Source organism: Pleurodeles waltl, chromosome 1_1 (genome assembly GCF_031143425.1).
Source record: "Pleurodeles waltl isolate 20211129_DDA chromosome 1_1, aPleWal1.hap1.20221129, whole genome shotgun sequence".
NCBI lineage: Eukaryota > Metazoa > Chordata > Amphibia > Caudata > Salamandridae > Pleurodeles > Pleurodeles waltl.
In genome coordinates this window covers 799,019,087-799,032,986 of record NC_090436.1, presented here as the reverse complement: position 1 = coordinate 799,032,986, position 13,900 = coordinate 799,019,087, and the positions used below count along the sequence as shown (strand labels likewise).

General features: G+C 41.3%; 1 protein-coding gene across 2 annotated transcripts in view; it reads right to left on the bottom strand.

Moving 5' to 3' along the window:
- The window catches only part of TUT7 (terminal uridylyl transferase 7), a 1,097,449-nt gene that overhangs the window by 931,290 nt on the left and 152,259 nt on the right, over positions 1-13,900 (bottom strand). For both annotated transcript variants that reach the window (XM_069228237.1, XM_069228248.1), the window contains exon 5: positions 10,612-10,700. In XM_069228237.1, the coding sequence (XP_069084338.1) occupies positions 10,612-10,700 (89 nt within the window). The remainder of the gene's footprint in view (positions 1-10,611; positions 10,701-13,900) is intronic.

The following is a 13,900-nucleotide window of genomic DNA, read 5'->3' as shown; positions in this document are numbered from 1 at the left end:
TTTGCCACTGCTAACCAGGACTAAAGTGTTTCTGCTCTCTCCCTAAAACATGGTGGAATTGGCTTGTACCCAAATGGCGTATCTAATTTATCTTTAAGTCCCTAGTAAAGTGCTCCTTATATGCTACCAGTGGGCCTGCAGCACTGGTTGTGTCACCCACTTAAGTAACCCTTTAAACATGTCTCTGCCTGCCATTGCAGAGCCTGTGTGTGCAGTTTTAAACTGGTATTTCGACCTGGCAAAATAAACCTTGTGCCAGGCCCAAACCTTCTTTTCAATACATATAAGTCACACCTAGTTGGGCAGGTACTTTCAAGTTTTCCATCCCTAGACGTTTCTTCCACCTTTCAGAACCAGGGCACCAGCGTGAAAAATAAGGACCTCAGACACCACCATTTCAGTACACTTTTTGAACTGTGAAAACTCTGCCAGGAATAGGGACTGCTGTGTTGCTGAAAGGACTGTCACTCTGAGAGACTGCTACTCTAAAAGAGCTGCTGCTTTGTTGCGCTGACCCGATGGCTGCTGTCCTTCTGCCTGGGGAAGAAGAACTGGACCTGCAACCCATCTTGAACTCAGGATCGCAGAGTGACTCAGAGGGCTAGTGAGCCAGTCTCCTTAACTGAGCATCAGGGACATAACAGGCTCCACAACAGCTCCTGGACCAGTCTTCAGTGAGTCCCTGTGCTTCTCAGGTCCTGGACCCTTGGTGTGACTTTTGAGCCCTTAAATTTGGTCTCTTAGCAACCATGAATGGGCCGGTTCACACGGGAACTGAGCCACTGACACTGAAAATAGAGCAAACTGGCACAAGCCCATCTCTTTACACAGCAGCTTTGACCACTCGCGGGGGACCGCCTGTGCAAAGCACTAGCCCGCCATCCGCAGCGCCCAGCCTACTCCTCACACCACGTCAATTACCACCTGCGGCCGCTCCCCTTGCTCCCCATAACCCCTTCCAACTTGAACAGGACCCTTGGCACAAAACTTGACAAGGTAAACCTTCCATTTAACTGACTTGGGACTCTATCCGACCCGCAATCCATTGTGGCTGGCTTGAACTGACCCAGTCCAACACGACCAGATTGGTTGATGCTTAAAGGCACCATTTTGCAGTTTATTCTTTAACAATTCATAACTCTGGTTCGACTGATTGGATTTGTGTTGTTTTGGTTTGTATATTAAATGAAGCTGGTGATGCCAATTTCTAACCAGTCTCCTGACAGTCCCTCATCCACTGTCATACTTGTGTCTCACTTTCTCTCCCCTGCTGGTCTACTGATTCAACTACAACTAAATTTCTACAATATCCCCTTCCTGAATCTAGGAATCCTTGCATATTTGCACAGTGATACTTTTTTTATCTCTCATCCAATAAACACCTAACACTACCTTCCAGTGCTCTTATCTCTAATGGTTTAATATGTTCCTCAGCACCTCAGTCAACACAGAACTGTTCAAATTTATCAAAGGTCTTTTCACTCCTCTTCCCTGTTTTCTCTGTCTCCCAGCTAGCCATTTTGTCAAAAAGTCTAAGTTTGTGAAAAAGTATGAAAGATGGTCTCAACCTTCACCTCAGGTGGAGGAGTTTGCTGCACATGGAACTGTGCCTGAGCTGAGGCATTGGTGGCCACTGTATGGAATTGGCTGAGGCAGCCTTCCAATCTAGAAATAAGAACCCGTTAGTGCATCTTGTCCACCTGGACGAAGGCCACTGCAGGGATACGGACATAAGTGCCTCAACTCTGGACAGTTTGGTGCCACACAGATAGAAGCAATGTGTGGGCTTCCTCCCTTTATTTGCAACTGGGCAGTGCTGTATACTGGGTCAAGAGGTTCAGCTGCTGGTATGGTAGTAGTGGTTGTGGTGCCTTTCCCTATACTGTAGCTATAGCTGCAGTTTTAAAGTAGCTTGGAATGACAGAGAAGGGTCTCTTATCCCCTTGTTTTGTTCTGTGGTGTGTACTGGGACTCAATGTTCTGTTCATTCTTTCCTCTGCCAAGTGACTCTTTTACGACAATGGCAGGCCCCAGGAAGCACTTCTCAAAGTGGCACCATTTATATATCTAAGATGCCACAGTCCTTATGTTGACAGTGGTGTAACAGGCATAAGAGCTATGACAGATCTTACTTCCCTCACTGGCTCTGGTTTTCCCTGCTGCTCCTGAGACTCCATCTCCATCACATTTTTATCCTTTGTCTCTGCAAGCCCTGTATGAGTGAACTGTCAATGCTGTTTTTGAGAAAAGGTTTCCAGTTCTTACTCTTCCAGCAACTGAGGTGCCTCTACTGCCAGGAATGAATGCCATTGATATTCCTGATATAGACTCTAATGACCCAGGATATCTTCCACTCCTGCCTGGAGATTGAGGATTCTCCTGACATTGAATCTAAGAAGACATATTTTAAATATGAGTTGTTGGCAGAAATCGTGAATGTCCTTGCTGCAAAAAAATAATAATAATTGAACACATCCTGGTCTTTAACTTTGGTACTGGTCTTTCCAATATTTTTTTACCGCTAATTGACTGCTGTACTCAGTCTTCCTCTGCAGCAGGGGATCTGCCAGATCCTGCGTAAAATGGAAGAAATGTCCGGTTCAAGCTCCATGGTCTTCAGGACTTTGATATGGATCTCCCTTAAGTATCTGTAGGTGGACTCCCTTCTGCCTCGTTTTGCTGCACTTTACAATTGGCAGGGCCCCTCACCTCTGCACAACACTGGTTACAGGTTCGGGGGGAAATGGAGACCATGGTCTTGGTGGCTCCATCTGAAGCCTCTGGTCTGACATGTTTTTCACCACTGGCATCCTTGTCTGCTTTGACCTAGTGGTGGATCTGCAGCTCTTTCCATTGGTGGAACACTCCAAGTAGAACATCCAATGGTATGGCTTTGTTTTCCCTAACTCCAATGATTATCACCATTACAACTTTACTGGCTGGTGGGCAATATTGGGCAGGGTCATCACGTATGTACCCTGGTCTCTAGACAAGTCCAGCTGATTCTCGAACCAGAGGGAATGTCTGGCTATTCTGTAGGCTCTGAGGGCATTTCCACCTTTGTTCCTTGGTCAGCAAGTCTTCGTACTGATAATAAGGTGGCAATTACTTATGTGAAATGGCACCAAGATAGTGCTCTCCCTCTCTGAAGTTGATTCCTCTCAGGATCTGCTCTTGTTCAAAACTAACCTAATCTCATTGTCTGTCAGATACATCCTAGGGGTGGATTAAGCTTGGACAGAGTCTTCCTGTCCTACATGGACTTTTCCTTGGCTATATATATGTTGCTGCAGAGTTGCAGGAGCTCATGTCAACTTCTTTCTGAGTTCCTTTGATGCCCATCATTCTCTTTATTTCAAGAGAACAGGGAATCCCAGGGAGTTAGGGTTGGGTACTCTGTTCTCTCCTTGTTCTATCCTGCTTGCCTTGACTCACGTTCACCGGCTTAATAGGGTTCTTCTGAGGAATTAGAGTGAAACTGCCCCAAATTGTCTACTGGCCCGTATTTGAAGGAGGAAAGTTTTGCCCACATCCCATTTCCGGACTGCAAGAGCTTCCCCTCCTTGGGCTTCTCAAAAGTTGGCACTGGCAATTCCATGGTTTCATACACATTCCATCCTTCGCCTCAATATTGGCAACTAGGGTTCCTTTGCTGGCTAATGCTCCTTTCTGTGATTTGGCTCCCTACACTTAGGATTTGTGGATTTGGTAAAAAACCGATTCCAGTCTAAGCTAGCCATTTTCTGTCCTCTTGTGTTGACTGACAGTTTTTCTGGCACTTAAGAATCTCTTGCAATCTTCCTGCTCAATAGCGCTTATCTGGCACCTCCCAGCATTCACTCTCCTGTTCAGCTTGAGAAGGTTCACTTGTGCTCAAGGCTTTGCAGCATGCTCCTTTCTAAACTGTGGTGGATGTGCCCCTCAAAATGTTATCCGCCTTTCTTTTTGCCTGCAAGCTGAGGGAGCCGGGACTCTTCTCTCTTCTACCCCTTTTTTGCCAAACCGTGTGATCCTCCTTTCTTCTTTTGATTTTGTACCAAAAGGTCATGCTGGCTTCCATCTGCACAAAGAAATTGCGCTTTCTTACTTGTGTCTTTCTCCCTTTGTCGGCCTATGATTTGGCTCTGCAGTGCCTGAGTGTGTGGTGGCTGTGCGCATTTATCTGGATCTCACTCCTTTTCAGGTTTATTACGCCGTCTTTGTCATGTTAGATTTGTGGTACTTTGGCCTTAAGCCTTCTTGGGCCACCTTGGGCAGTGGTTGCATTCTGCTCAATCCCTGGTCCATAGCTATTCGGCCTTCTTTTTACTTATGCACGCTTTACCTTTACCAAAGTTTTCCATCAGGGTTATAGCACCATCCTGGATTGAGGCTTTCTCTCCTTGATGTGCAAGGAGTTGCCAACTTGGCATCACGTGACATCCCTAGTAACTATTAAAAGCTTCAGGTGGTTCCCACTCTGGCTGTATTTGGCACAGGTGTACTGAAAACTGTTCCTGCGGAATGTTGATCTCTTGATTAAAGTTTCACATGTGGTGCATTACTTTTGTGGGTGTGCATCTGGCCTTCATGCCCACTGCACTCATTGCTATCTGCTTGCAGATACAAACTGTGATGAGGAAGTAGGGCAAAGTGGTAATGCTTTGATTACATGCTGGTAATCATCACACCAATTCCTACTATTCCGTCTTTCATTCCTACTTCACACTCTGGGACTTGTGGGCATGCTTCTTTCTTGCTTAGTATTAGTGAGTATATACATGATGGCAGGAGGAGAAATGGCCCTCTTACAACTCCCCAAGAAAAAGAGGTAAAGGTGGATTTTGTTAGGGCTAACATACTTCACTGTCTCTGTGGGTGTCAACCCTTAGAGATAAAGACTGGGATGAGGAAGAGCAGGACTCTGTGTACTGGAAACATTTCCCAACTCCAAAATAACTTTTGGTAAAATTCCTTTATCAGCAGGGTAGTCTGTACCCCCAGGTAGTTAATCGCTTGTGCATTCCATCTACATGCCAGTCTTTCTGACATGATATTTACACTTTACTAGGTGAGGGTCAAATTTAAAGCCTGTGATTTATTCATGGTTAATTTAACTTCAGAAACTATATGGTTTACCTTCCACTATATTATAAACTCTGGTAATGATGCTTCTGGGACTGACACTGATACTGATACTAATATATTGTTAGCAAGCAGGACAAGCTAAAACACGTCTGATTACAATTTAATTTCCCTTACTAGCTGATTATTTCAGGTTCTCAGGAAAAAGAGGCACTTTTTTGTGTGCCTCTTTGGATGTTCAGTACCAGTGATATGTGCCCAATGACTTATGATTTCTGCTGTGGAAAAATTACTCGTATATAACTCATGCTAGAAAGAGTACTACAGAGCCCATCTGTTGTAGTTTCTTTACAAAATAATCTTAATCTACTCTACAAAAAGCTATTTCAGCTTTGAGACAAAGCAGCACAATGTTGTATTCCCTATATATTAGAGGGCCAATATTCTTTCCCCATCTCACTTTCGGTAAAGAAAGTACGGTCAGTGTTTATAAACAGGAGTATAAGAGTATCAAGCGTAAAGGCCAAATGTTTTAGCACAAGAGGGACGTAGTTCCGGGTGAGCCATGCTCCCCTGGATGCTACCATTGTTTCAAAATCATAGCAATGGAGGCAGCCGTCACAGAAATGTTCTGCATGCCAAAAACCAGAAGAGCGTCCTGTTAGCATATGTCAGTTGACAAACCAAAACCATGCAGTCACCAGCACTATTTTGAATAAGTACATAGACTGAGAAAGTGACAGCTTCAGCTGTTAACAGGAACACTGTAAGATCTTGAACCCTTGGATAGAATATAAGGCATAGTATCAGAGTCTTGGGCTGAGACATAAGTGAGAGATATACTTGAAACTGAAGTGGAGAAAAGTAAGCACTATAGCAACAGAGAGAGCCCATAAATTGCCACTACAGTAGACGTCTTACTTTAGCTACAAAATGTGCCCCTCAAGACTACAGAAGCAGTGTTCTGCTAGACCTTCCACCATGTAAAATGTAATTGGATAAAGAGGACTGTCTTTCACCAGGACAAGACAGAACAGGGGAGTTTCAAACAGAAGAAAGACTTGCACTACAGACGTTTACTGCTTCCTTTTTTGCATGTTATGCTGCACTCTAAGCCTGAATGGGTATTAATTTGACTTAAACTGGACAAAACCATGTCTCTCTAACAAGCTCCAATAAGAGCAAAACACATGTTCAGGGTTTGCTTGTAATCATTTCAGGTTGACTTTGATTATATTTTACCAATCCAAAGCTGTAATACTGTGCCTGGTGTAGTAAAAAGGTATTACCATTTTTCAGCTTGACATGGATGACAGTAGCTAATTCTATGTTTAAAGATTTTGCTGCAAATTTGGCAAAGAACGTTGTCACTTTTCTAGCTTGGTGTGGATGGCACTATGCTAAGCCTATGCTTAAAAGCTGCTAGAAAAATAAACATTTGAGGGGGACTGTTTTATAGTGTTGGTGGTGTTGAGGAGTGGTCAATGAAAAGGAGCAACTCTCAACCTAAAACTTGGGAACTACTCAGAGTTCCCTACTTCTTTTTGCATATTTATATATACAAATTACTTATAACCGATCATTTCAGGAATTGACTGAATGCATCAGTATTGGTTAATATTTTCAATAACAACCTATTACAAATGATATCTCTGTATATATGCAGACCAGAAGAGACAAAAAACAGAGATAAGCAAGAACAAAGACCATTATTATGTATCTTTGACATGTCTTTAAATAAATCTGTTTCACACGATGTTCTTGAAGGGGTGCAGAGGCTATTCTTGAAGGACAATGCATTAAAATGTTGCTAAGTTTCTAACGCAGATCTAAACTACAATTCATTTAGGTGGCACAGCTGTGTTCAGGTTCTACCATGGGCTATTTTGTGGCCCTTTCATAATTCAACATGTCCATATTTGAAGATATGCATGAATTGGAAGACATTTGACAGTCATATAACCATTTACTGATATATTTCTGATTTGCTTTAGCAATCGAATGGCACTGAAAAATACTACTGAATGATTTTATGTGATTTATCCAAACCATAAGTGAACATGTAGTTCTTGTTTAGGATATGTGTCTTAAATATGGGAATAATGGATGAAATAGAAAACATATGAAATTATCAGGCTGAAACAATTTACTTCAAGCTTGGAATGTTTGCGCTATGTACGTTTAATGGCTCTTATCATTTGCACAGTTATTACTTGTTAAAAAATATTTTTTCTGAAGACATTGTGTGTAAAATGTCATAAGATATCTTGAGCAGAGTTAAAAGCATCCTCTGAATAACAAAAAATCACATATTTAAAAGAGAAACATTAAAAAGTAAAAAGCAGGGAATGGATTTAAAATTAATATTTGTAACTAAACTGTCAGTAAAAAAGAGACATATATAAATGATAATAATGACAAATTTGGGTATTGTATCACTGGATAGTGAATTGAGTTCTGTGCTGCTACACAATTAAAATGTAGGATTTGCATATGAACAGCACCCATGCTCTGGAAGAAAATTCACTATAAGTCCCAATAGTGACAAGAACATCAAAGCACCATACACAAGCTGAAGCTAGAATAGTCAGCCCGGTTGAAATGGATAAACAGCAATATTCTACAAAATGTTCTGCACAGTCCTGGTACCAGAACAATCAAAGTTAAATCACATCACAGAAACAGTGGGAGTTAGCTAACTATATGCAGGCGGGGACTTAGAAATAATCCCTACAACGGGAAAGGAACCTACATGATATGGTTCATACATGCCTATTTCAAATATTTGGATGCAAATATTTTAACAAATATTGTGGCGTCCCATTTGAACCCTCTTCTATCAATCTAGTTGAACCTGATCAGCCAAGAGTCATACAAAAACAACACTGCAGAGACAATAAAAAAATAATTCACACATCGTAACGAATGCACTTGGAAGCATATTGTCCTCCTGTCATTGGACGTAGAAAAGCATTTGACAAACTTAAATAAATGCATCTTATGCATTCATTAAGCAGCATTGGGGTATGGTTGGATATTCACAAGGGGAATTTTGGTGAACTATCACAATCACAAGAAAAATAGCAGGGTGAGTCATTTTTTTTTGTTTTCCTGGTCGGTCTAAATCAGAGTCTTTTGCAAAATACGTAGGCCACAATTACGGAGAACACAAAGGTGCAGTTTGGGGATGTACGATTGACACACATTGTTTACAGATGCATTATGGTCCCTACAACAGACTTAGAATCAATCCACAGAATTTCAAAGCACTCTCATTCAATTGGCCTTTATGTCAAATAGCCACAACAATTGCAAAACTATACATTAAGGGGGCACTCAAGGCCGTCATCTATGTAGGGATCTAGACTTCACCTTTCATGACACATAGTGATATTGACCAACTCAATTTTATTGCATGAAATAAGGCAGAGATGGCACTTGGAAATGCTTACACCACAATAGGTCAAATGGTGCAGTAAAATGACCAGTTAGAGTTCTTCATGTATTTCCAATGCAGTATACATTTCTCAAACTGTGATAAATACAACCTTTGAATGAGAGGGGAAAAAAAAAACAGATTTATAGTCAAATTATTCGAACACCCAGCAGGTACAAAAGAGTGGACTAGCACTGCCTAACCTATTGTTCTAGTTTTAAATGATCAATGATCCAAGTGAGCTATATGGTTCAGTGTGACAACATATGCACATCAAGATAGTGGTGTTTCATACATGGATGGATAGCATGATTGCTAACCACAAAATATGTAAGCTCTGGGCTGTACTCCTCCCCAGTGACCAGAGTGACAATGGGTGCTTGGGACAGGGTGCAAATAGTAAGGACATTTATCTCCTTTGTAATCTTACCTTGTAACTATTTGCTGTAATCCTAATCTCCTACTGGGTATTGACTGGGGGGGGGGGGGGGGGAGGTTTCAAACATGAATATACAGGAAACACCTTAAGCTAGGCTCACTATTTAAGAGAGTCTAGATTAAGAGCTTTGAAGAAATTAAGCAAGGCAGAATTCAGGCTAATCAAAAATAAATGTTTCCGCAATTTACAGGCACTGGGCCTCTACATGCTCCTAAATTGGATGATTGCTCATGATTACAGAATGGATCCAGAGGGGAACAACTTAGTATCAACAGGGAGGTGGGCTGTTTTTTTTTTTGGGGGGGAGGTTATTAAGCATGATGTTATTGCAAAATGTGAATGATGTTTCAGTTTTGCGAAAATCAATAAAGAGTTTAAATCTCCTCTAGCTATAATTTTGTGACTAAGAATTGGGGCCCTAATCAGGCCCTAATCAGGTCTGACGTTAACAAAGACAGTTTGTTTTTATTAAACTTCTATTTCTCTCTCGGTCAGCTGGCTTTACTGTGAGCGATCGAATTCTGCTCTTCCGCAAGGAGCGTATTGGCACACAAAGTAGTTTTGTTCAGTGACAGGAACTACTTTGGCAATCAGTAGCGTAACGAAACTAGAGGTGGCCCCCTAAAAAGTACATGGAGCCCCCCCTCCAGACTCCCTCAGCGCAGGTACTGTGCTGAGTGGGCACGCTGGAGGGGGTCTGTGGTGACTTTGTTATGCCACTGTTGGGCAATGTATGCTTTTTGAGACCACATTTATTTTTTGCTTTTTGCTAAGGTTTGTTACAATGGTGAGGGCCTGGCAGCTCCCACAATAAAGGGATACAAAAGCCATGTCAAAACAAGACACGCATTCACTGAACCAAAAGACTCACAAAAAATGTTGGATTGTTGGCTTTGTCAGTGCTAGTTTATTTTCGCGCTTCCCATAATCTTGTTGAAAATGGTTACACTGATTTTCCATTAGAGATATTTTTGGGAAATACTAGCATGCATCAACACAAAGGGCGCGTCAACGAAATACACCTAAAATTTCATAGTAGCAAAACGTTTTTTTCCCCACTTGCATTTTTTTTCTGAACACTTTATTTTGAAAGCAAAGGATCATCACTCTTGCTTACAAGCTTCTGGAAACATTTCCATCTAAACAGAGAGCATTCTGAGAGCATTACACTTGGCCTCATATTTTTGGACTTTTCAAACATGAATTTACACCTTTTTTCTTTTAACTGGAACCATTATCAGTAGTGCAGTATGCCCATAAAACGTTTATTTATAGCGCTCACCCTAATAATGAAGGTTTTTCATTAATAAACCATAAATAAAAGTTCGAACAGCATTAACACATGGGGACACATATTACCTCAACTGCAGCCAGTTCCCTTCTCTGTAAACTGGCAGCCAAAGGGTTTGTGCTGCAGGAGGTTGGGCCTACTTGTCCTAAGGACAAATTAAACATGAAAACTTGTTGCCCTTGACCCCAAACAATATGTCCTGAGCGTCGGGCGATAGGAATCCCACATCCCTGCCCACTCATTCCAGTACAGAGGATACAGTTGGCAACAGAGAGGACAATGCAAAATGGATTGTAAAAATAGCTTTGCAATAGATAACTCTTTTGTGACAAAGTCAAACATCTCCTACTTTTGTGGAAAAATCAAACACATATTACTTACACTATCTGGAATTTTGATATCTATGTTTACGTCTGATTTTTTAAAGCCAAATCTTGTACTGGAGGACCCATAGAGCCGTAGGGAAGAACCTGCAAAGGAAAACACAAGCTGAAAACACTGCTCTACATTCAGTGAAACATTAAAAGGAATATGCTGATGAACTATTTAGTGAGAGATTCATTATTTGTAAAACCACCATCATGTACCCCTCATATTGCAGTATACACCAAGGCACACGAGTAGACTGGACATTAAAATCTTCTAATTAAACATACAGACTTAAAAAAATCAAAAAGTGGACAGTTAAAAAAAAAAAAAAAAAAAAGAAATTTCTCACAAAGATAAATGAAGTCTGTGGTAATTAAACATGAGAACTTGTAACAAATTTTGGAGTAATTACAGAACGGCTAATGTTGGTAAAAGAACAGCTTGATTTACATAAAAAGATGATGACGTGAAGGAACAAAGAAAGCATATTTCAGAATCACTTTCCAGGAAGTGTAAACTAAGACTTAAACACATAGTTAAATAAGTCCACTGAAATCAGATGAGGAAGATCAAACTGCTAATCATGGCTTCCACTCCATTATCCTCCCCGTGGTGAGAGACTGAACTAACTTGGCGGAGTGGACATAAAACAAACTTATTTTCAATTCGCTGCAGGTTCAGTTTCTATCAGTAATGTAGTGGCATCAGCAAAAGAAAAAGTAAAAGTATGCACGGTGTACCCACTACGTGAATCAATTCCTAAATATTATTTTTGAAAAGTCGGTATGAATGGTCCAGTTTATGCAATCAGCTAAAAGGTTAACCTGCATGTCTACTATATCTTTTGCAATATAATACTAAGCAGGAAACTGTTTCTCACTTGACAATTAATTGCGATTCTACAAAGCAGTACTTTGCATGCCTGAGTGCCAAGCTACTAACAGTAGTGAGAAATGCCACACAGATTCTGAAAACTACATCACTGCTAAAAAAATATAAACAAATGTAAAAAAAAAAAAAAAAAAAAAAAAAAAACCTTATCATATTTCTCCATCGTGGTATGGTCACTTAATAGATAAATAGTGAATATCAGCAACCACATGGAAAACTCTTAAAGAACTTGCAATAGCATATTGTTCTTATAGAGCGAGAACTGGTGTCTCATTAACCACTATATCAAACCTCTTCTGAAGAAATCAGCTATTCTCCAAACAAGACCAAGAAACAGATCAAAATATAAGTTACAAGACAAAGCTATATAATAAAAGTTTTTAATTATCTTTTTTCCTAGTTTTTATGTATGTATGTTGGAGTAGTTTCAAAGTGCAAACCTTGCTGGCTAGCAAACAAGCAGTGTGCAGAGGCCAGGACCCAATGGGAATAGTTATTTATTTTGCTTTTGTTCTACAGCTCCATGTCCCAATAGGGATGTCAGTGCACTTTATAATGTAACAAAAGAGCGGAGATCAGGAGCAATAAACAGATAAATTATGTACTAAGTGGAGAAAACTTGTAACTGGGAGGAGGAAATGGGTAAAAAGGGGGAGGAAAAAGGGGGCAGGGTGTTGGTGGATGGAATGGAAAAAGAGGAGAAAACCGGAGAGGAGGAGGGAAAAGAGATGAGGTGGGGCGAGCAGGAAAGGTAGCCAGAAAGGAGAGAAATAACGTAGAAAGAAAAGACAGACAGGCAGAGTAGTTGAAGTTAAAAGGAAATATCAGCACAGGAGTTGGAGAAAGATTTGGGTGGGAAGAAGGGGAGGCTGACGGTGAAGTGGGGGAGAGATAAGTGTTGGGGGCATCAGAGAGATAGTGAGTAGGAGAATTGCTCAATGACAAAGGAGTGATAAAATAGAGCCAAGAGGTGGGGCAGCCAAGAAGAAGGGCGGAGAGGTGGAACACGAAAGCTGGACAAAGAAGGAGGAAGAAGAAGAAGACAGGAAAGAGGATGAACAAAGAAAGAAAGGACGATGATGAAGGGGAGGGGTGAAGAGAAGGTAGGAAAGGGAAGAGGAGACAAAGTGGTCAGGACTAATAATGCTGGGACAAATAATGCAGATCATTAAAAGAGAAGTTCAGTGCATGGATCAATTCAAGATCAGGTTAAAGAGGAAGGTTTTTAGTTGTTTGTGGAACGTGAGCAGGTGTTTTGGAATGAAAATGTCACTTACCCAGTGTACATCTGTTCGTGGCATCAGTCGCAGTAGATTCGCATGTTCTGCAATAGCTCGCCATCTGGTGTTGGGCCGGAGTGTTACAAGTTGTTTTTCTTCGAAGAAGTCTTTCGAGTCACGGGACCGAGTGACTCCTCCTTTTGTCTCCATTGCGCATGGGCGTCGACTCCATCCTCGATTGTTTTTCCCCGCAGAGGGTGAGGTAGGAGTTGAATTGTAGTAATAGTGCCCATGCAATGGAGTGACTAAGTATGCACTTATTTAAGGTTGAGATGATACATATATAAATAATTGAAGGTAACTTCCAAACTGCTACAGGCTCCCGGGGAGGCGGGTGGGCACATGCGAATCTACTGCGACTGATGCCACGAACAGATGTACACTGGGTAAGTGACATTTTCAGTTCGATGGCATCTGTCGCTGTAGATACGCATGTTCTGCAATAGACTAGTAAGCAGTTATTTCCCCAAAAGCGGTGGATCAGCCTGTAGGAGTGGAAGTAGTCTGAAATAATGTCCTTAATACAGCTTGACCTACTGTGGCTTGTTGTGCGGATAACACGTCTACACAGTAGTGCTTGGTGAATGTGTGAGGCGTAGACCATGTGGCTGCCTTACATATTTCTTGCATTGGGATGTTTCCTAGAAAGGCCATGGTAGCACCTTTCTTTCTGGTTGAGTGTGCCCTTGGTGTAATGGGCAGCTGTCGTTTAGCTTTAAGGTAGCAGATTTGGATGCATTTAACTATCCATCTGGCTATACCTTGTTTTGAAATTGGGTTTCCTGCATGAGGTTTTTGAAATGCAATAAAGAGTTGTTTAGTCTTTCTGATGTTCTTTGTTCTGTCGATGTAATACATTAATGCTCTTTTGACATCTAATGTATGTAGTGCCCTTTCAGCTACGGTATCTGGCTGTGGAAAGAACACCGGAAGTTCCACTGTTTGATTTAGATGGAACGGTGAAATAACCTTTGGCAAAAATTTAGGATTGGTCCTTAGGACGACTTTATTTTTGTGTAGTTGTATAAAAGGTTCTTGTATAGTAAACGCCTGAATCTCGCTTACTCTTCTCAGGGAAGTAATGGCGATGAGAAATGCCACCTTCCAGGTTAGGAACTGTATGTCGCAGG